Raw genomic sequence first — 23,785 nt, 5'->3', positions numbered from 1 at the left:
AAAAGCCTTAAAAACATTTTAAGACAATGCTGTCAAAAAGGTGGGGTTTAAAAAAAATAAATATCTACATTTAGATATTTTTGTATTTTAAAACTTTGCAAATCATAGAAGAAAACAATTCTGATGTGCAACAATACCGTCTATTTCGTAAAAAATTTTGACTACCGGTATTTAAGTTCATGGGCAATTAATTACACAAACACTTTCTTGTAGCATATGAAACATAGAATAGCCACACTGCTCCACATAATTTTACAGTGGCAGTGTACTTTATTTTTTGTAAACCTCAATTTCTTTTGCTCTCTCATTTGCTTAGTGCTCTATTGCACTAAAAGATGTCGTAGAGCACTGGTCACTGGGATATTCCATCTTTGGTTTCGTTTTTAGTGTACCATCTGTCTGGCATTAAAATCTCTGTCAGAATATAATTGCATGAATATAGTAATTAGTTGTCTTAATAAAACTACAAGTAATCTTTTAAAAATGACTTTAATTTACCAAATACAGTAATAAAAATGGAAGCACACAGTAATATTTCTTTTTCTATTGGAGATCCTGAATAGAAAGCACATTTATCCATTCTTAAATTTGCTGCATCTTGTACTCCACAAGCAACCAACAATGTCCAACATCCATCGAAGCAGTGAGATTTTATGAGATTGCATTTAGGTTTGCTCAATTAATATTTTGCTTGTTTAATTTTCGCTGATACTGCTGCATAAGCCTTTCCCTTCTTCATTTATAACAGCACAGTTTATTTTCTTCCTTTGTTTTTCTTGTGAACAGCACCACATTTATCTTGAATCTTTCCTGTAAGAGCATAAAAAATATTCTGGTTATAGTTGGAATTTATTAATAAAAATCTCCTGAAAAAAATTAAATGAACATGAGATATATTTGATTGAAACAAGGAAGATTTTTTTCTTCTTGACAAAGGTCAAGTAAAATATAAATCTCTGTAGAAAATAATGGACAAAGTTTTATATTCTAGTGGAGTTCATCGGCAAAACAGCTGATTCAGCTAATCGGATAGCTTGCAGATAATAAATGGTAAACTAATTATTTTCATGGCATTGAAGAATCAACATTTTACGAGATAGACTCTTGACCTTCCGCTGGAGTAAATTGATAAATCACATTGGCATGGACTCAGAGGGACAAATTAGCAGAGGGCACAGCATGGTGATGATAGATCTTTTAGTCAAAAATCCATTAAATGTATTTTTCTTGTTAAAACAGTGTGAAGGCAAAGAGGAAAAAACAAGTTTGTTCTAATAACCTATGGTTAATAGTGGTAGTTAGTGTTCTAATATCTTCATATCATAAAATTTTTTGCCCGTGATAGAGAAAAAAACTAATCGAACGTTTTCACAGAACCCGGAAGCCATATTACTAAGCCAATTATTGTTTTAAAATAAAAATGACACATCCAGATAGCCATCTCCCTTTACAATGAAGGTGTGAACTATACCTTGGTCGAGTCCCAGACACCCTCCCCACTCGTGCAGACTGATTTTTCTGTCCTTGTTTGCATCACAAATATCGAGGAAAGGGGCCAGGCAGTGTTCCATTGGTTTGATTGTTGCAACAACGAAAAGAAGTTCCCGGCGGGTCACAAATCTGAAATTTGCAAAGGTTTCATTTTAGAATTGAACATATAATAATCTCTAAAAGTCTTACCGACAAAGCTACAAAATACTATAAATAAGTTACCGGTCTTGTGGGTGAACGTCAAGATCACAGAATTTCCAGATGACTGCATCCACGTGGTTTTTGTCCTTCTCCGCTGATTTCAGCATTTCCACATAATCACCATCAAGCTCGTTTCTTCTGGCCTACAGATTTACCAACATCGACGTTAATTATGAAAAACAGGTAAGGTATTAATTAAATTTATCCCCATGAAACCATGGTGTGTAAAGCTTTGAGATTTTATTACCAATTCCTCCATCACTTTGAAGAGCCAGTTGGACATACGAAGAGGAAACTGCTCCATTTCGAAATCCTGGCATTTTGTAAGCTCTATAACAAAACGTTAATCATAGTCATAGTATTTTCCAGTAAAGATCGGCTAGATAGTCGTAATTTCTTAAGTTATGGAGATCGTGTCTTACGTTTGCACTCTCCGTAGTAATCGAGTCTGAGGGTCCTAAAGCTTGGGTTCCCACACTGGGGCTTCCTGCGACGGCACCAACAGGCTTCCCGGTCCATGTGACACTCGCTGTCAAACGTCAAGTTTTTGTTGCTGCACACCTGAAAGGTGAAAAAAGTTTTATCGTTTTGCTAACTTCCGATGTTTCTGCTAGTGCGCTTGTTATGACATATCATGGACACATTTATTGCTCTCAGAAGGAAATGTGCGAACGTGAGCGTACCATATATCTGGGGTCGGGCTCTGGGGTACATTGCTCGACACACCGACATTTAGCTTTGCGGGCGTTGTCTAGGTAACACTCCTCGCCACGGCGACATGTCTTCTTGTCGCAAGGATCTATTGAAAAAAAAGTTCATAACTGTGACATGATAATTATTTAAAAGATTTTTTTAGATCGTGAAAAAGCTTCAGATAAATATGACCCATTAATTACTAATTCGTGTGTCGACGATTTCCTGGTCGTTGTCTGTGTCGTCATCGTCTACATCATCCTCGTCGTCCTCCTCGGCTCCCTGCAAAAATAATAAACAAAATAAATTTTAAAAAGCTGTACCGTTTCTAAAAAAGTCAATGTCAAAAGTCTATTTTGACTGGAATATTGAAAAATATAGACAACAACCTCCTCTTCTACATCTGGATACTCGTCAGTTTCCCTCCTATTTCGCCGATCCTCTCTGTCCTAGGGTTAGAAAAAAAGCATTCTAAAGCATCTTATGAACTCACTGAATACACAAATTATGTAACTTAAATCAACTTTTTGTCGGTTAAGCCAAAACAAGCGCGTTTTTTTCAAATCGTGCATTGAAGCCTCTGACATATAACGAAATAAGATATAACAGTTTTCTTTTCTCAGAAAATACATCAAACAATGTTTAATCTGCATGTTAGACAGTCCCATTAAAATTGTAAAAACAGAGAGCGTGTGTGTGTGGAGGGGGGTTGCGGAAGGTTTTGAAAACCCAATCCAAAACAACTGCATGTTGGAGGAGGTGAAAATAGTGAAAACACCAAACATATTAAAAAATATTTACCAACGCCCGAAAAAGCTTACGACCTCTTGGTCTGGCAATTAATGGCACAACAAGGATCACGTGGTGATATTTGATATCATCAGATGGATCAGTGCGGAAGCTTGGTGTAAATGTGTGGGGTGTGTACACGCTAAAGGTTCTTGACAGAGATTGTATCCGACTCCTACTGCCTGTATACCGTGTCTATGTCAGTAAACACTATCTGTGTGCATCAAGCCACCCTCTCCATGAATAAAAGTGTTTCTTTTGGTGTAGATTTTATATGAAACAACACTTTTTGTTCTCGTTCTCTATATGAACTACAGTACGCGTATTTATAAAATTCTGTCTGTAGTCCCCAATCAAATCAGTATTAATTAATATAATACCGGTAGTCTTGGAGTATGTATAATGATAATGCCTTGATGATTTTTGTAACATCATTAATTTGGTGTATTGGAGGATGGTGTAAATGTCAAGGACGTCGTCGGGGATCTTACCCTTGCTTCTGTAGCCTGGAAGCAGACGACCAACGCCAGGAGAATGGATAATAACAAAAGAACCTTCATGGCTCTGAAAACAAATAACATTATATCTTATCAAGCAACAACCTTTCTTTCAGACAATGTAAGAACTTCGTCTTGGATAATTAATTACTAATAAGAACCCTGTCTTTGGATGCTCTCAAGAACAGGAATAAAAAGAAGCTTGAAATTAATTCGAATTATTATAAGATTTTTAGAATTTGAAATTATAATTGATTGCTAAGATTTCGCGAATTGTTGACTAAATCAATGAACAGAACCACATGTACGACTAAACTATTTCCTCTTTACTGATGGAAATTCTTCTGTCTCCATATGTTACATACAGTTCCAATTACCGTTACACAAATTGTGTTTACAAACCTCACCTCAACACAAGAGGGAGCAATAACTAAATTTAACAAACAATCACAAGATGTTTAGAATATATAAGAAAGGTTGCTACCGAGTTTAAGAGTTGTTTAAATGCAACGCAATGCAATGTATTACTTTCTTCGCGTTCGAAATATTTTCGCGCAAGAAAACAAGAAATTTACTCTTTCAGTTAGCTTGACACGACAATTTCTGTCATTATGATAAAAATTATTTGTATTTAGTGTGTTGGATTTTTATTATCTAGAATGTTAATACACTTCCTTCTCTTCGTAAGAGATTTTAGAAGAGAAATCAGATTATTTTACATGAAAATTTTTGTACATACATGTAATGATAAAAGTGACCACGTTTTGAGATCATTGCATTAAAATTTTATCTAAGTGCTATATTGATTTTAAAAGAGCAAAGAATTATTATCTGTGTGAACAACCATTTTCCCCCCTTATTCACTACAATACGTTAGCTTTTTCGTTTGCAATAACAGACTTGAAAACATTCACAGGCGTCAAAAACCACAAACACTTTAAGCTATCGACGTAGCTTCAGAATTTTTTTTTTATGCATTTTACCTCTCACTATTAACCGGTTAAAACTTTATGTCTGTTAAAAATGTATATTTATCTATGCAAAATGTTGAATTTAGACTAGTTTATATTGTATTTTAGACATGCTGACACATAAATACACAATATGATTTACTGGTATCCAATATTATTCAGCTTGGTAACAATTGTGGCATATTGCAAAATGTAATTGTTACAAATCATTCTTTTATTTTACAATTATCGAATATTACTCTTATTATATTATATATCGTTCTTGCTGACACGTTAAATTTCAATGCTATATGCTATAAATAATACACATTTACGTACGGAGTCCAATCGTCTCTCTATTGCAAAAATTGAAAGGCAAGCAAGACACCAAGTGTCAACTGCCCAAGGATTCCTAGCTCGCTGCATTAATTACCAAACTTTTAAAAATAGTTTATTTTGAAAGAATTTCTTTAGCAACTTTTCTGCGTATATAAAACAAATAAAAGGACTTACCGCTTTGTGGAGGAGGAAATTTTGATGTATCTCCAAAAGTTGCTGGCAAACAACTGGATGAGTTTCGCATGTGGGTCTCATAGGCATGACGAATCACTGCGTTACCGTATTCCCCCACAAAAGAGCCCCCTTTTGTGCTTTGTTTATAAATGAATCATGAAATAGAAATGTTGATTAATGTAAGTGAAATATTTCCTAAATTTTAAAAATTGAAGCAATTAATTGCATGTTGAGGAATAGTAGCTTGGTGTAAGTGGAGTTGAAATTAATCTACAATGTTCTTTATTGTTTTTCTTCAGTGTGTGAGCAATGCGCTCTTAAGAAGAAGTATGGTACTTCTATTTCCAGTTTCTTCATCCGGAAAACCATCTCTTTGTTTTCTGTCCCGACTGATTTGCGCGGACGGCTCGTTAGTCATTCCGGTCGTCTGCTACTCATTGCAAAGATTCGCAGGAAACAATTCACGAAATAAACAATTTCAAAGTGAAAGCAGAAGTGTTGAAGGAAGAAGTGTGGGTCTATGGTTTTCATCAGCACACTTTGTTTCTATCAGAAGGGCAGCATGTTACTATAGTAAAGTTTAAGCACCTGCATATATTCACAATAGAAGAAATGTACATAAAATTACAAGGAGGTTGGGAAAACGTTTGCTTTAGCTGATAATAGTATAACTGTGTCATACAACTTATACTGTATTAGCTTTTCCAATACATGGTTTTTTTTTTTTTTTACAAAATTAAGTAATAAAATTACAAAAATATAACCGGTTTTTATCAACATCCCTAAAGTCGTCTCTCCCTCACACCGTTTGGTGTCGTTGCCAATTCTTTTTTCATTCATGAAAACTACTAAACAAAATATGGTAGCCTATTTCCTTATAATTAATTTGAATAATGAATTGGAGAATTTTGAAGCAATCATAAACACGGGGGGCTTCGAAAGAAAAGTTAATTCTGTTTATATGTTGGTTATATGAGCAAGGAAATCATTAAAATCCACTGCGTGTGGTTTCACATCTTCGCTAGCCAAGGGTTTTCGGTCCACTTTGCTCCCCATAAACCCTTGGCGGATTTCATTACGAAAACTCGGTGATGTGGTGGCGCTATCTAGCGAGCAATTTGAGTTGCGCCCCTTGCATATTTACATTTTAATCGAATTAAACAACAGGTAATATACACACTACGGCATAAATACAACTTGAAAACATGTTGACTACCGAATATCGGAACATAATTAACGATGCTATTAAATACGAATTAAGTTATAACCTAGGGAAAGCACGGAATGTTTTATTCATAGTGTTTTGTAAGGACCTGTACCAGGAGTGAAACAGTCGCCGATTTATATGAAAGCTTTCATGCCATAAAATCAGGTATCGTTGTCGTGAATATTGCGGACCAAAGAAGTTAAATAAAACAGAGCTCACTGAACCTTTAAAAGCAATAACCATAAGCAGGGACGTATATACTAACGGGAAAGGCAACTTCTACATTCGCCATGTTTACTTCCCATGCTATCACGCGAGCCTTGACAAGTTTGTAGAACTATGGTCAATCCAAGTAAAATATATAGGTTTTTAAAACGATCTGGTTAGATCATCGTTGGGGAGGCACTGTACTCGAGAACTTGTGTCTCAATTTGTTAAAAGCACCGAATGTTTTACCAAAGATCACACATGTGTTTTCTTTTAAAGTTTATATTTACAAGCACTGCGATTGGATCAGCTACTCGCAGCTGCAGCCAATCATAAAACAGATCTTGTCACCGAGTTTTCGTAATGAAATCCGCCAAGGGGAGTAAAGTGGACCGAAAACCCTTGGCTAGCGAAGATGGTGGTTTCATTATTATATAAAAATCAGTTTCTTTGATCCGCTCGTTGATAGCGGATCAGAGAACCTGATTTTAATTAGATTGCGGGCTCTAATGTAGGGATATCTATTAACCATGTAGGAAAAATTCTACTTTGAAATGTTTGTTTACTAGCTCTTGATTCTGTGTAAAGAGAACTCAGCGGAGTATGGACGTTATACAAGTACATGTATAAGACACATCACCCACCATCTTCTTTATAACACCCTACTTTTTGTCATTCTCATCTTGATATCCATTCCTTTTCTATGACCAAATTTGATAATGCAACGGACAGTGCCTCATAGATATACTTGTAAAACCCTTATTTGTACAATGTAGATATCTGGAATACTGTTCATATATCTGCCACCCCTCTATCCATGCAACATTAACGAAAAAATGCAGTTGACAGCATTATGATGTTTAAACTGTAAAACATAGATCACTGACAGGGCTGTATCATACTATGCCTAAATATGGTTACCATTATATAAATAGTGCCTGTTTGGGAGGGTAACAGTTGAAATTGACACCCCGAGAAAACCATTGTCAACCGACGCGAAGCGGAGGTTGACAATGCTTTTCGAGGGGTGTCAATTTCAACTGTTATCCTCCCAAACAGGCACTATTTATTTTGTTATACTGAATGTCTTTTTTAAAATTTTTAAGAAAATTTTACTGCTTTTATATAGGAATAACGTGAATTCTACAGCGAACCGTACGCGCATAATTTTCGCGCATGTAACATTTTTTAATGTTACCCGTTGCCAAGTGCGTTGCTAACGCTGAGGGTAATAGTAAATATTATTAACTGCGTCTTAACCAATCAGATTTCAGTATTTAACATGAAAGTATAACAATAAGGCCTACGGGCCTATATTTGTTGCGGATGTAAAGCGCTCCGCTACTGGTACACCCAAAACCATATGTCCAAGCTTCTATGCAAAAGCCATAATGATAATATGTCAAACAGGTTTTGATTTTTAATGAATGAGCACTTCATTAGTATTCATGAGTATTTCATTACTATATGCACATACTTAGTACCTAATGAAATACTAATTTCCCCAAAGAAGAGTAAGTATTTGTAACACTGAAATTTTACTTTAATACTTTTTTTTCAGTTGACGAAGCACAACAGTCTGTCACAAGACGTTCTTTTGTACGTATTGTGATGTATTATCGATTGTTATATTCAGTAGTATATTCTCACTATATAACTCTATATAGACGAATAGTCAATAATTGTACTATTAGCTCGTCGGAAAAATAAAATAATCGCCTCTGATTTGTTGATTCGTAAACAATGACGTAAATAACTATTCGCGACTCCAAAACAAGGTGACGTCATAATAGACGTCAGTCAAGGCAAGTAAACAACGGACGCGCAATGCGACGGTTTGCTATCATAACGGATATATAAGGATTTAAGAAATGAAGATAATAATTTTTCTATTGATCAACGTATCAAAGAAAAAATTGACCGGAAAACTGCATCAATGCGCGCATTGATGAAAAAGTTTTCCGGTCAATTTTTTCTTTGATACGTCGATCAATAGAAAAATTATTATCTTCATTTCTTATCATTTAATAAAACATTTTCAAATAAAAAAATGTGAAGTGTCATTGATCAAAAATGTAAATAATGTAAATGAAGCGGCGCGTATGAATACAAAACAACAACAGCAACAATATTCAAAATGGATGCGCCTTCAGCTGATGCAGAGCTATTGAGCTGAATTAAAGGATTAAACACAAATAGTGAGTTAAAATCTGAACCGGCTGAATTGAAAACGAAAGGAAAATACATGCGATAGCTTGTGATATTATTCACTGTGCAGAAAATCTCGTAATAAAACTAGTTTTCGTGTGAGATCGCTGGAATATATGCAGCTGGACATAACCATCCAAGGAAAGGCGATCGTAGATGAAAATAGCTGATTTGTCGACAGAGAATAGTATGTAAAAGCGACTTTTGTAAACGTTGTGGTAACTATATAGCCAGTGATGTACTTAAATGGTATTTCTGTCGCTTGCAATGCGCCGAAGGAGTTACTCATAGCTTTTTTTACGACGCTTATTCTGATGACAGATGATGTACGTATGTAAATTCAAAAATCATCGTTACCAAATTTGAACAGCAGTGTTACCGTGAAAGTTTATAGGCCTATATGTTCGTTATAATATTCCTGGAAAAGGAACAGCCAGCCTCGCTGTAAATGTTGATTGATCTCAAGCAGACGAAATTGTGAGAAGACGCTTAATTCTCTATTTCGTGAATCAAATAATGTGTTTTGTTTATTTTTGAAGGTCAAACTTTCATTTTTTTATATTCACAAGGTTGCATTTTGTTTGCTGACAATAAAACAGATACAACTTTACATTTTGTTGACAGTGTTTATCTTGGAAATTCCCGTTCTATAAATAGTGTTTGATCAGAACAGTTGAGAAAAGTAGATCCGGCAAAAATTTTATTGATGCAGGTATCAAAGAAATAATTCGACCAATCAGAAGCGCCGATATCTCATCAAATGAATAAATATTAAATGATTTGCGAATTACTGTGAAGTAAAATCAGGTAGAACATCTGTATGTTAATTCTTACTGTCGGCGGAATGTCACCAGTGACCTTTTGATGCTGAGGATATTTTGGAAATGAACTTTGCACAAAATTGAATTCGTGAATTCTTTGTTGAGCTGAGAAAATTACGGCGATTTGTTTTCAATTACTTTCTTAAATTTTGGTTTGTTTCTTCATATAACAAAACAAATGTTGACTGTGTTTTCGGGCAACATTGATTATATTAGCCCCCTTGGGACGAAAATATTGCCCTCCGCTTCGCGTCGGGCAATATTTCGTCCCTCGGGGGCTAATATAATCAATGTTGCCCTCAACCCCAGTCAATATTTGTATAATATCAATTTAAAAAAACAAAAAATCTTTTGCAATGACTCGAACGTCCGAGTAAATCAAATATTAGTAATAAGCACCATGGCAATAATAGTCAAAAGAGTATTTTTCTATAAAAACAACCGATGAGCTAAGACGTATATTTTGTCACAAACACTAGCATCACTATGAGCTTTTGGGGCACAGTTGTGTGCTATAGCTTTGACAGTACGTGTACTTGGGTGAGTATTTCTGTTAATCTCTGCTATTAGAAAAGAGGATGTATGGTGCCTATATTCTCTGGAAATGTCTTGTCAAAGGCTTGACCAGACCAGGCCATACTTTACCTTTTTAATGCATCGTCCGAAAGGGACATAAATTTGTGCAAATTTCTTATTTTCAAAACCCTTGGTCTTTCTAGCAACATCTCAACTTTCATTGTCTTTTTTTTACCATATCAGATATAGAAGACATCACATTTAGTCAGATGAAAGGTCAAGGACATAGGTCGATGTCAGGAAATGTGCTTCATTGTACTTTGTAAAAGTTTCACAAATACTAAAACCACGAATTGACATCCCCACGAACGTTCATACAACCTTTTGTTTAATATTTAATTACGAAATAGAAATTGCTTTCGACGAAATAACGTCCCCAAGAACCAGGAAAATTTTGACTACCCACGAACATTGACCTCCACGAATAAAAATGATTCCATATCAAATGTTGTTAAATGATGTTATTATATAAATAGTGCCTGTTTGGGAGGGTAACTGTTGAAATTGACACCCCGAGAAAACCTTTGTCAACCGACGCGAAGCGGGGGTTGACAATGGTGTTTGAGAGGTGTCAATTTCAACAGTTACCCTCCCAAACAGGCACTATTTATTTTATAATACTGAATGTCTTATTTTTTTAAAGAATATTTTACTGCTTTTATATAGAAATGAAATGAATTCTACGGCGAGCTGTACGCGCATAATTTACACGCATGTAACAATTCGTTTAATTATACTTTCATGTTAAATACTGAAATCTGATTGGTTTAGACGCAGTTGGTAATTCGTTCTATTACCCTCAGCCTTAGCAACACACTTGGCAACGGGTAGCACAACGAATAGTTACATGCGCGTAAATTATGCGCGTACGGTTTGCCGAAGAATTAACTTCATTTCTATATAAAAGCAGTAAAATTTTCGTAAAAAGTAAGACATTCCGTATAATAAAATAAATAGTGCCTGTTTGGGAGGGTAACTGTTGAAATTGACACCCCGAGAAAACCATTTTTCTCGGGGTGTCATTTTCAACAGTTACCCTCCCAAACAGGCACTATTTATATAGTGTTACCCGTTGCCAAGTGTGTTGCTAACGCTGAGGATAATAGAACGGATTACCAACTGCGTCTAAACCAATCAGATTTCAGTATTTTAGATAAAAGTATAATAATAGTTAATTAGCTCCAGGGCTCCTGCCAGATTTCTCCCAGGACTAGCCTATCGTCAAGCCAAGTTGGTGGAGCTTTTGTCTTCAAACAGGAGTTGGGAGGACCGTGAGTTCGAACCACTCTAATCTTTGGGAACGTTTCTAGATCGGATCATTACTATTATAGATTACGCGTACTTTGCTCTAAACAGACATACATGTACATCGATTGTTATTGGTCTTATTCATAGGTTCATTAATTTTTAAATTAACAGCGAGAGTTTCCCATCTAGAGTTATCTTTCATAGTTCACATTAACAGGTTTGGTCCATTCTACTCCAACAAAGAAGAAAGTTGAATGGGCACAGACCCGCGACTTAATTATGACGATTGGTTCACATGCACTGTTGCATGCCTACTGTCTATATATTTGAAAGTATTTTTCCGAAAATAAAGAAAACTAACAGAAAAAGTTCTTATGACTGACTGAGCTTTGCTCCAATACTATTACTACATAGACACCATTAGTCACTGTTTTTCAGATTTAAAAAGAAAACATATGTTCAAGTTTGCATTTATCTGCATTTTGGGATTTATTTTCTAATAAAAGTATGCGGCATGTCTGTTGCCTTTTTATGGATGGTCATGTGTCAAACAAGTTCTAGTATGACTCATAAAATTCGTAATTTATATTAAGAAATATAAGCACAGATTCGATTAATAGAACTAAACCAATCACACACTTGTGAATAAATCATTAATAACATGCTATTTATGTCTCTGATTGAATATAGATCTAATAAAGTTAGCATACAGCTAACAAGATTCAAATAAATAAAAAATATCTTTTAAAGAAAGTGTGATTATACAGTTTAAGAGGATTTGATAGCTGTGACAATTTTATGCCAATTCTAACTGCTCTGTTTAAGAATATAATTTTTTTTATTTTATTGCTTACTGTTAAATATTGAGACTGTTTCTTAGCTATAGTTCATGGCTTCATCTTTAAAATTGTAAGGAAGGCCCGGTGGGTAATTTCATGATCCTTTTTAGTACATGTTATATATTTTTTAACCATAGTTAAGGTTATAGCGTAAACTAAATTAAACACTGAAAACAAACATTTGCAACTGCAAAACGTTTTATCTGATAACGGAGTTTCATCAGATGTATACTACAGCGTACATCTCAAAATTTATTATCAAAGAATTTTAGTTCTGGTAAAAGGTTTATAAAAAAATAGTATAGAAAATTCCCTGGTTTTGCGTTAATTGCTTATATGTAAGCCAGAAAGACGAGAATTTTTAGGACAAATAGAAAATTAGTTAATTTTTAAACTTTTTTCAGTTAACACTATTAAAATATGGTGCTGCATTTTAATTTGCTTGTTCGGTTGCAAGGTAAGCCTTGAAGAAATAAACTAACACGTTTTCAACGTAAATTCAATGCCACAAACTATTGAAGGATCAGCGTCAGAATATTTTCCAACGTCATGTCAGCGTTGAAAATTAACGTATGTAGATACAAAGTTGATTTGCTTGTTGGGCGTGTTCAAAACAAATTGATATTGATGTCATACTTTTATCAACAATTTGCATAATGAAGGCCAACAAGAAAGACTTTCGCATGTGAACTGATCGGACAATAATTTACAACATTGACGATAAACAATTTTATACATCCTCACCACAAGAAATATTTGATAACCATTGTAAAGATCGAGAAACCTACAAACTCCAATGTAAAACACTATTAGTGCCTCGTTATTATCACTGTGTCATTAAAAGCCACTTTTTATAGAGATATGTTGTGTGTTAATTGTAATGCAACTACATTTCTTTTTACGAATTTGATATAAAGCAAGAGGCTCACGGGCGTTGACAGTCACCTGTCTGAGGACCATAGCCCTTAGATTGAGATGTCAAGCGTCTCATGTTTGCATTAAATCTGAGACTCCTCAGACTGTTACACCGCTTTAATTATTCATGTTTCCAAAACATTCATGCAAATGGGGCTGGGGGGGGGGGGTGTTCGGGATCAGACTCCAGAGGGCGTTTGTAAACTTTTAGTATTAAGAAACCAGCAGGCCTTTAACTATCAATCATTTATAATATTCATTTCATTTTTAATGCACGGAAAATGCATAAAGCTTGTTTCTACAGGACGAGAATAATATGCAAGTGGATATTAAAGTAAAATTAGAATTGTCAATGTATGACACACAGCAAAGACCCTAAGTAAAAATACATGTTAATCCATGGCCTTGGCATTGAATTTCACAATTAAATATCACGACATTATGAACATAATATCAATGCACGACTTTATCTTACGACTGTGATAGTACAGAAGACAATATAGTATATAGTATAGTATAACTATTACATCTATACATTTTCACTATGTAGCCGTATTGGCCCCGTGACTCAGGTGACCTAAAATCATATGATAGCAATATTGTGCCTGTTGATGGCGTCTTTGTAAAACTAAATATATGCTCTGCATTTCTTGATAATCTGTCTGTAAGCCGAGTGGAAGACAGTTTCAAGTTCTCCTATATCAGTAGTTTTTAATTAAATGGCAAAGTACTGATATAGGAGAACTGGAAATTGTTTTCCTCTGCTAATTACAAAGATGAAAAGACGACTTTGAGAACTTTCAGAAAATTCTTGTTATTTTACAGTGTATATAAGGCACTTTAATCAATGTACTCGTAAAAGGACCTCATAATCAAGGAATAGGGGACTAATGTATTACTTAGATTGTTACTTTATTGAATATAATATTTGGAAGAGTTGTTGCCATTCCAATTCAAAGTAAAACTGTGTGTATAATTGATTCCCAGAAAGCTAAAGAAACTTTTGTATTAATATGTATTTGTCTGTTTGTTTGTCTGTCAATCTGTTACTGTTCTTATTCATTTTTCTTTTATATGTATTTGTCTGTGTGTATGCCTGTCCACCGGTTACTTGTTAGTTTTCTGTTTTCTTTATATTGATGGCAATTCCTGCGGGCAACATACACGTTTGCTATACTTTCATGTTAAATACTGAAATCTGATTGGTTTAGACGCAGTTCATAATCTGTTCTATTACCCTCAGCGTTAGCAACGCACTTAGCAACAGGTAACATTACGAACTGTTACATGCGTGAAAATCATGCGCGTATGGTTCGCCTTAGAATTCACGTTATTCCTATCTAAAAGCAGTTATGTTTTCTTTAAAATTAAGACATTCAGCATAACAAAATAAATAGTGCCTGTTTGGGAGGATAACAGTTGAAATTGACACCCCTCGAAAACCATTGTCAACCTCCCTTCAGCTCCAGTAAATTGGTGTCAATTTCAACTGTTACCCTCCCAAACAGGCACTATTTATATAATATTATATATGCGTTACTTTTCACAATTATAATGTAACTACAGGGCTCTTCAGCATCGATGGATCACTAGGACCACAGCCTTTATACTATATCTACATGTACTTACGTACTAAAATTTTAGATATTTGGCCTTAGTGTGACATAGAAATGAAGAAAAAAAAACCCACTGCGAAAGTACATGTATGTCCCACGATTGCAGCTTGAATGTAATTAGTCTAATATTTGATTAGGAAACCTATAAATATTTTACATTGAATGTTATTCTAAAGATGAATAAAGTTTATTTATTTTTACAGATCTAAAAAAATTAGTAAAAAAATATTGTGCTTAGATATGTCTTTTACTAATTAACAATTTTTAATTGCCAATGAGTCCATGACTAATTAGTCATGGACTCTTTGGCAATTAAAAATTGTTAATTAGTAAAAGACAGATATACAGTTTTCGTATTTGAAAAGAAAATATTCTTCTAACATTAGTTTCTAACTGAATCTAATATGTGTTTTATTTGCCGTCTTAGAAATTGTTCGGTAGCTGTCACTGGCAGATATATATTCATATCTCTGAAATCTCGATCGTTTCATAAAAAATTTCGAATATGATGCATTAAACTATCTCATTTCTTTTAAAAGAAAATAACATCCATATTGAGATCCAACAAAATTAAGTTTTCTCAAAGTACTGGAAAAAATAACACTAATGGTCAATCATAACCAAGTCTGCATAAAAATTAACCGCAATATTAAAATGTATGCGATATTGGAAAAAGTGTTTAAGAAATCGTATTGACTGTGTCCTGACGTCATTTTTCTGCGACCGCTTTGCCGGATGTAGACTTTCTATAATTAACCCCAAATTGTCAAGTGATAACATGAATTTATTAGAAATATATAAAATTAACCAACATATTATGCTATATTAGATTCATTTCTTAACTGACTAGTTTCTGAAGCTTCGTGTTCCAAACATATTTGGGTGTGTCCAAAATTGTCACTTATTCATCACTTATTCATCAATGGTTCGCATATTAAAATTTTTACAAACTAGGTTTTCAATTTTTTTTATACATTACATAAAAGTTATTGATAAACAACGTTTGTATATACAGCTTCACCACAGGATATATTTGATCCGCATCGTGATTATTCTCTGACGTCATACGTCTGTGACCGCCGTGCCGAATTTGGGCAGATTTCCCACGACGGATCACACGTATAGTCACAAAAATTTAAATCCGTTTGAGAATTTCTTTGATTGATATAATGTATGAGGTACTTGTTACTTTTTATAGGCATTTCACTTTCATTTTTATAATTTATTCAGTTTCAGTGTCACGTTTCATGTTTTTTACGCCCAAAGAGTCCTGCTTTTAAAGTCAGAAGATAACAATAATGGTCTGTAAAACATCCATAAACCATCAATCGTACAAAATAAGGACAGAACAACCACATGATATCAGATTCCAACAACTAGTAAACTTACAATATACCAGTGCCCAACAATTAATAGCCTTTAATACCAGAACATAACAGCTAGAAACGTTACAGGATCAGAACCTAACAAATTACAACCTTACAATGCCAGAACTTAACAAGGAACAATCTTAAAAAACCAGGGCCTAACAAGTTACAACCTTATAATACCAGAACTTAACAAGTTACAACCTTACAAAACCAGAAGCTAACGAGTTACAACCTTACAGTATTAGAAAGTTACAATCACAGAGTTACAATCATAAAATACCTGAACCTAACATTTCATAACCATAATGCCCTAGGTAACGTCCTGACAGACCTTACAAGTAACAATTTATATTTACATTTCCAACTGTCTTTGTTTGTGATAACACAACGAAATAATTTTGAACCCTGAAACCCGTGACACAAAATGGGCGTGTTTCATAGTATAAACGAAAATCGGTATTGGCTGCGCCGCGTAGTAATACATAGCATGTGCTACATAGAGAAAATAATGGTTATTTTTATTAATGTTGTTTAATGTATACAAATTGGAAATAATATAAATATAAGTAATAAGGAACCATTCTTTGAATATTATGAGGTTATAATTTCGGTCGGAGCGTGGTCAAATCTATCATAAAGCCCTTCGGGCTTTATTGGATTTGACCACGCCCCGACCGAAAATATCACCTCATAATACTCAAAGAATAATTCCTTATTCCTTAATGAATATAATAAGCAACAACCATACAATATTAGCACAAACCATGCAAGAACCCCAAACTGTCAGAACATAATCATTTAAAAACCATACAATATTAACAACCATATAATATTATAACCTAGCAAGTCACAAATAATACAATGTATGCTTGTCCTAACCTCTTATTTGTTTTAATAGACTCCCATCTAACTTCAAGTTGAGACATCTTTAAAAAAGGCCGAGTCTGTCCTCAAAATTCTATATGTACTTGGTCAAGTTGACATTGTATATGAAATAAGTACTTTTGAATCAAATGACAATGCACAGGAGACCAAGCAAATGTTCCCTTTGCCAATATGCAAAGATAACTCCTGATTTTTAGTCAGGCGGCGATATGAAATTACAGAAAATCATCGTATTTCTTTAATTTATAGACGTTACACGTACATCCAGAAAGGAGCATATAGGCAAGAAATTAAATTTATACCAGTTTAAAAAAAAAAATATCTAGATTGTCAAACTTGCTGACGCACGGTTGATTTCTTCTTGCAACGACCAAATTTGAATTTAAAGACTTTCCAACCATTCCAATTTGAATACAGATCTCGGTGTGTACTTCAATCTCCTGAACAGACTGAAAGCAAACACATTAGCACAATGGCTTGGTCTGTCAGTCTGTCTGTACGCCTGGCAGCCTGTTTCATTTCCTTTCTATATTTGTTGAGCAAATATATGGTGGTCCCTGCATATAGACACATGTAATTTGCATAACATCGTACTGCAGATGTATATGCAGTTTTCTATGAGACAGAATGGACCAAAAATATGTAAATCTGCGTTTTACAAAAGAACGTACGACAGAGTCATATTTTCAGTCTTAATAAAGAACAAAACTTAGACAGTACCATATTTATACAATTACTCATGTGTCCACAATAATATTTAACAACCATGAGAATAAAACATTGATTAGTTTGTGATTAATTAGCATTCATTAATTTGGTCTTTTGTAAATCGCAGCCCAGTTTCAGTTACCTTAGAAACACGGTTTAATATGAGGTTATTTGAAATTATCTCAAATATTTGCATGTTCCTCCCTTTATGTGAAAGGTATAAAACTCAATTTGGGAGTCTAAATTACCAGTAATATTAGTACTAGTAGGTACGTAGTATTAAGGGCTCTTTTTAGGAATCTGACTCTTTATTTATTTTTTTAACGATTTGGCATCTTAACTTCTTTAAGATAGTGTAAAAAAAGATAAGGAAAGTTAAACAAAAATATGGCGACTATTTTACGTTTATTTAATCAGCACACAAACGACCTTAGACATGATCTTAACATAAGAACACCATCAAAACGCAGTTTTATTTATGGCATGTGACGTCATCAGACGGACACACGCCGTTCAGTCGACACATTGTTGGGCTTTTTGCGGACAGCAGGCTATCACGGACGTCAAAAAGCGTCACCAATGATGCAAGAGATGGTCACAGAGCGTGTACTTGACTGAAAACTATCATCTAGCGTGATCTAATCAAATTGAAACTACGTTATTGATAAATCGGTCATTTTGATTCATCTTCGCGAGAAAATAAGACATTCGATGTCATGACTTGGTCAAAATGTCAAGGATTAATCTCGATCGCTGAGTGTATATGTCGACGGTGTGACTATGATTAACTTTGTCCATACATCTTTACTTATTTATGACGGTGGGGTTTAATCTAAATGCCGCTTGAAAGACAACTTGACGTCAACGAAATCCATCACACGCTAAGGAAACTCGCACATTAGATGCATGGTCATTTTTTTTTTATTCGTTGTAGTTGATATTTACGGTGCAACAAAGTAAACGTGCAACTACACGAAGACTTTACAGATGTTAATTATACGCACTGCAAGACAAAACAAATTATACCAGGGATTGTTACAATTTATGCATTTCATCTTGAATGTACAATAAAGCCGACAAATGTATTACTCTCTTTAAAAATCTTTTTGAAATAAGAATTTCTATATGCCCAAGTGTGTTGCTAAACACAATCATGTGAAATTATTTGTTACAATGATAATTACTTAACTGGAAAGATGTAGGCCTATGCTGTCACCGAAATGCATATGGGAAAAAAGATACGAAACTACAGCTATGATTACGGGGTTAACTTTAAATGGTGAGACTGCAAGTTACAGACGGAAGGTAAAATAACTTGAAAGGTACCAGTTGGAAAGGTTCAGGGGGATAAAACGGTAAGTTAAGTTTCTGTCATTTACAACCCCGCAACAAGCTGCTTGCATATGGCACATTGGCGGATCCAGAGGGGGGGTTCCGGGGGTCGGAACCCCCCCTTTCTCTGGGACATATGAATTTTTTTTGAAAACGTTTAATGCCTTTTTAATGTCCATTTTTCCATTTTATAATAGAAATACTGTAATTATCTCAAATAAATGCTTTTAAAATTGCTTATTGAAAGAATTTTGTACTGCGTCCCATAATTTTGTTCTTATATGAAAAAAAAACCTATCGACTTTTTATCGAAATAAAGTATATAAGTTGTATCGCTAAAACACAGATTTATAATAACATCTACAATGTATTTTCTACTCTTAGACTATTTCTTTTTAAAAAGAATGATGATAGTTCATACAGTTTTGAACTGACAAGCCATCGAGTAAAACGACGTTCAAGTGCGCATTCGTTTTACTTTAAAAAGCCGCTTTCAAATTAATGTATTGTTTAGTTAAATAAATAAAGTAATAATAATAGACGAGTTTTACTTCTTTTTATACGAAAAATACAAAGAAACTTACATGACCCGCTTATGCGGGTTATGCTATTTTTCTGGAATGCTAGACACCTTCATACCCACATGAAACACAAAAGAAAGCATTTTTTGTTCTGTTTCCAAGAATCGGAAATTCTGTTACAAAAATACCATGTAAAGGGTTTATATGTAAACCATTATGAAAATGCCCACCTTTTTAAAACTTTTCTTAATATGATCGCAACTGTACTAGTCCAGATGATGTAGCGCACCCATAACAGAGGTCACATCAAGTTCCGGGACGACAATTACTTTTACCATTGTATTACACACATACCATTTATTCAGCAGATAAATTATTCCCATTCTTTTGTCATATCCTATCATTTAGACCTTTATTTAAGAAGGCAATCGATAGAAACCAAAATCGATAAATAGTTCAGAATTTAAAAACATCAAAGACATAATTTTTTTTTTACCAAAATATCCATTTTTATGATAGTTTGTCGTAATTAGTCTGAGTTATTTTTTGTTTCTTAGTGTTTCTTTTCTATCAAGCATATATATAGACGCACTTTCTCATTGCTGGGTTTCTTGAGGCTGGATATTATGCAAATCTTCCTTACCTAAACCAAAACGGCAAAACGTTCAATAATGCAGTGCATTCTGATGATGAAATAGATGTGAAATAGATAGTGATGAGATAAATGTTTATTAAATACAGTTGTATACGCACGGAAAACGGTCAAAAAGTCATTGTTTATTGACAAATGATAAATTTTGCACATATTGTTTTTCATAAAATGGAACCCCCCCTTTTCAAAATTGCTGGATCCGCCTCTGTATGGTACATATATCATAGTCAACTTCCTGTCGATAATTAGATGGGTGGGATAGGGGTAGGAATAAAATGTAATTAAAGAAATGAAATTACAAAAATGTCATAAAATCCACAAAATGTGATTTTTTTCTGATTTTTAGTAAATACTCTTGGCTGCAAGTAAAAGAACTATCCAATGCTACTTTAAGTCTATGATGTATGATGGCAAATGGAGATTAAAACAATAACAGTTTGCAATTTTTAAAACCAAAAGCTGGCCTATAGGACTATCATTTCTCGCCAATCATTCTCTCACCAGAGGACGTGTTACACAAGCTTGTGTACTGCACGCTCTCTGGTGAGAATGCGACGCAATATGTGCTATTTTTTTTTATAATACAACGTTTTACGAACAATGCACTGGCGCGAAATAATTATATAGCCAACTTGATAAAATCTTAGGCCAGAAGTGTACGAAATCTATACAACTATAATATGTAGCGAAATCTATAATACAGTACTATATACCACTTTTTAATAAAAATTATGAACTGAAGTGGGTAATTGGGGTGTGCTTATTTAATATCAGTAGTAAAAAGGAAAAACAATAATGAATAGAAATGTATTTGTTTACATAATTATATATCAGACCATTCAAAACAATAAGGGTATAGGAAAAAAATCCACCTAACGCACTTGTACCAAATTACCAATGTACAGTACATGTATATGGAGTAAAAAGATGTCTTCGTAAAACTCTTGCGCAAATCTTTTATTCGTACCAGACCCTCGGGTCATTAGTAATATCGAGCCCAGATTCCCAGATTAAGGAAACTGTTGTAGAATTAAACTTGTATTTAAAAAAATATATATATTTCCTGATAAAATAAATCGGTTTTAGATTTAAGATCTTATGGTTTTAAACAGCAATGATTCCCTTTAACTCATTTTCTCAAATCATGTCCATCTTACTCAGCCCTTACATGCACAGGTTTATGTCTAGTGATTTAGAACAAAAAAAATGTCACATATTAAACAAAAATCTGTGTATTTCAAGACGGAGATTTGTTTAGTGTTAGTTAGCAAACCTCATTCAATATTATTCTACAGTATACCAATTCAAATTTAGATTAAAAAAAAATAAGAAAAGACTGCTAAATCAAAAAACGTATTTTTACCTTGGCCACAAATTTTCAACGTTTTTTTTATTTAGTCAGTACGAAGTCATACAAACCTATAATCGTGATAGAACATCTGAAACCATTGTAACATTTTTACTCGGGTCTGTTCTCAGTTTATTGTCTTGGAGCCTGTTCAGACAGGGTCAGGTTTGACTATTGACGTCAGTTTGACGTCAGGTGCCACGTGATGGCTCACATGTCGCCTATATTTAGCCATGATATGAACTTTACAGAATATGGTAGTCGCTCACCAATCAGTTTAAAATTCATATTAATAATATATAAACCATGACTCAATTTACGCTACCTTAATAAACGCCTCCAAGTATTTATGTACAGATACAGATAGATACAGATACAGATCGTTTATTTCTAACTCAGAGTCCAGGACAGACACGTACATGACATATTTTAAATTTTTATTAAAGGAGTACTATAGCATGTACTCATTGATAAATTTGCCCACATTATTAAGAATTTCCTTGTCTTCAATATTGAGCAACCAAAAAAGTTTTTTATCATTATCTAAAGCTGAAAATGTGCTTTTTCTAAAGGCGCGTTGAACAGATTTCATTGTATGGTATCTAGAATTCAAATGGATTCCAAGTCCATACACCTTATTTTTTCTTTTCAATTGATATAATATTACAAAACTGGCATTCACTAATTTAGATTAATAGACTAAAACTAGAATTACCAATTTTTAAAATTTAAACCTAGGTTGATCAATCTCTTATGAAAACAAACTTATTTAGGATAGTACATATATGCGATAAAGAAAGTGTCCTTGCAAAACGGGAAGTCTCTGGCATAACCGCTAAGTCAAGTGAGCAACGGTTTGTAAATCTTCATCACCTTCTTGATCAATGTCAGTGACCATTCTAGTAATTGGACAGGTTGTCATTCTGTCATTTTAACATTCAGTCGATGGTACAGCATTTACAGCACGCCAATAAACTGAGCACAACGTCAGATTTAGGAACAGCTGTTACTCTTTGTAAACTAATTGACTGTACACTCCATAAGCTGTGAAACATAACAAAGCTTCTGCAGATTTGGCTTTTGTCGATTTTTAAAAGATTTTTGTGTGGGTGGTTGGAAGGATAGAGAATGTGTGTGTTATACAAAAATGCCCCCCCCCCCCCCAAAAAAAAGGAAGAAAACTATTAATAAAAAAAAACGGCGACGAATACAGCATAACAATTGCAAATCATAACTATTTTATTGGATATTTAGACTATTTTACGATAAAATTCTTAAAGTGACCATCACCAAATTGGTCAGTGGTTTGCCCCGTCGTCTTTTACCATCTGTTGTATGTATATATAGATACGATGACGCATATCATACTGTATATATGCAGAGGTCGCGCGAGGACGTACGCGTTGTGTGTGTATATACCTTCTAGTACTATTGACTGTTGACCTATATAATGATAGGATACAAAATTAGGTATCATATAAAATACAATTGTATGAACCATTATGAGCCACTGTTCACTTGAGTCCAAAAGATGAATATTACTGAATAAAACTCTGAAGTGTTACAGAAAATTTGTTTCGGAATTTGCAATGCTGAGAAAGTGGTTTTTGGTAATAAATCATTTAACCGTTATATATCGATAATCCGTTGTGTGTTGAACTTAAAACCTGATGAACGCAGCACATTAATCTCACATAACGCCATCCAATCAAGGTAAATGAAAATGAAACCGAGAAAATGATTTTATACGTCTTTAACGAGTCATAATTATCGCCAATGGCCTTAAATCACGGAATGAGAACTCGCGTGGTCCGGAGAGGGATAATGAAACCTCGAGCACGTGAACTTACCAGTGTCTGCTGAAGAATTAATTTCTTCCTGAAAAACAATGGAAATATTGCACCGAGAGCAACGTCGTATGTTGCCTTGAGCGCTTAAATTACTTTGCTGCAAAGATACTTTGAACAACCAATAACAAATTGTTTCAATGGCGTCCCACGAGCTATATCAAGCAAGTCAACACAAATGCATTCTACACATGCAATATATAAAAAGTATAATCATACTGTGTCATGTTTTTTCATTTATTTCTAAAATTTCTCAAATTTTACAACAACGCAGGAAATATCACCTTGCTTTTGTCAACAAATTCTAGAACAACTAAAGACTACGGAAGCCCTGGGAGGACATTGACTTAC

General features: G+C 34.2%; 1 protein-coding gene across 1 annotated transcript; it reads right to left on the bottom strand.

The window, feature by feature from the left end:
* Positions 1 to 470: 470 nt before the first annotated feature.
* LOC105347203 (SPARC) lies at positions 471 to 5,275 on the bottom strand. Its single transcript, XM_011456173.4, has 10 exons — positions 5,135 to 5,275; positions 3,666 to 3,738; positions 2,775 to 2,834; positions 2,589 to 2,667; positions 2,376 to 2,491; positions 2,115 to 2,253; positions 1,940 to 2,022; positions 1,714 to 1,835; positions 1,472 to 1,620; positions 471 to 810 (listed from the first exon to the last, which is right to left on the bottom strand). The coding sequence occupies exons 2-10, from the start codon at positions 3,732 to 3,734 to the stop codon at positions 755 to 757; spliced, it is 873 nt and encodes a 290-aa protein (XP_011454475.3). The 5' UTR covers positions 3,735 to 3,738; positions 5,135 to 5,275; the 3' UTR covers positions 471 to 754.
* Between the last annotated feature and the right edge of the window lie 18,510 nt (positions 5,276 to 23,785).

The sequence above is a fragment of the Magallana gigas genome, chromosome 7 (genome assembly GCF_963853765.1).
Source record: "Magallana gigas chromosome 7, xbMagGiga1.1, whole genome shotgun sequence".
In the NCBI taxonomy this organism is placed as follows: domain Eukaryota; kingdom Metazoa; phylum Mollusca; class Bivalvia; order Ostreida; family Ostreidae; genus Magallana; species Magallana gigas.
Note: the sequence above shows the minus strand (reverse complement) of the source record. Positions and strands in the feature narration are given on the sequence as shown.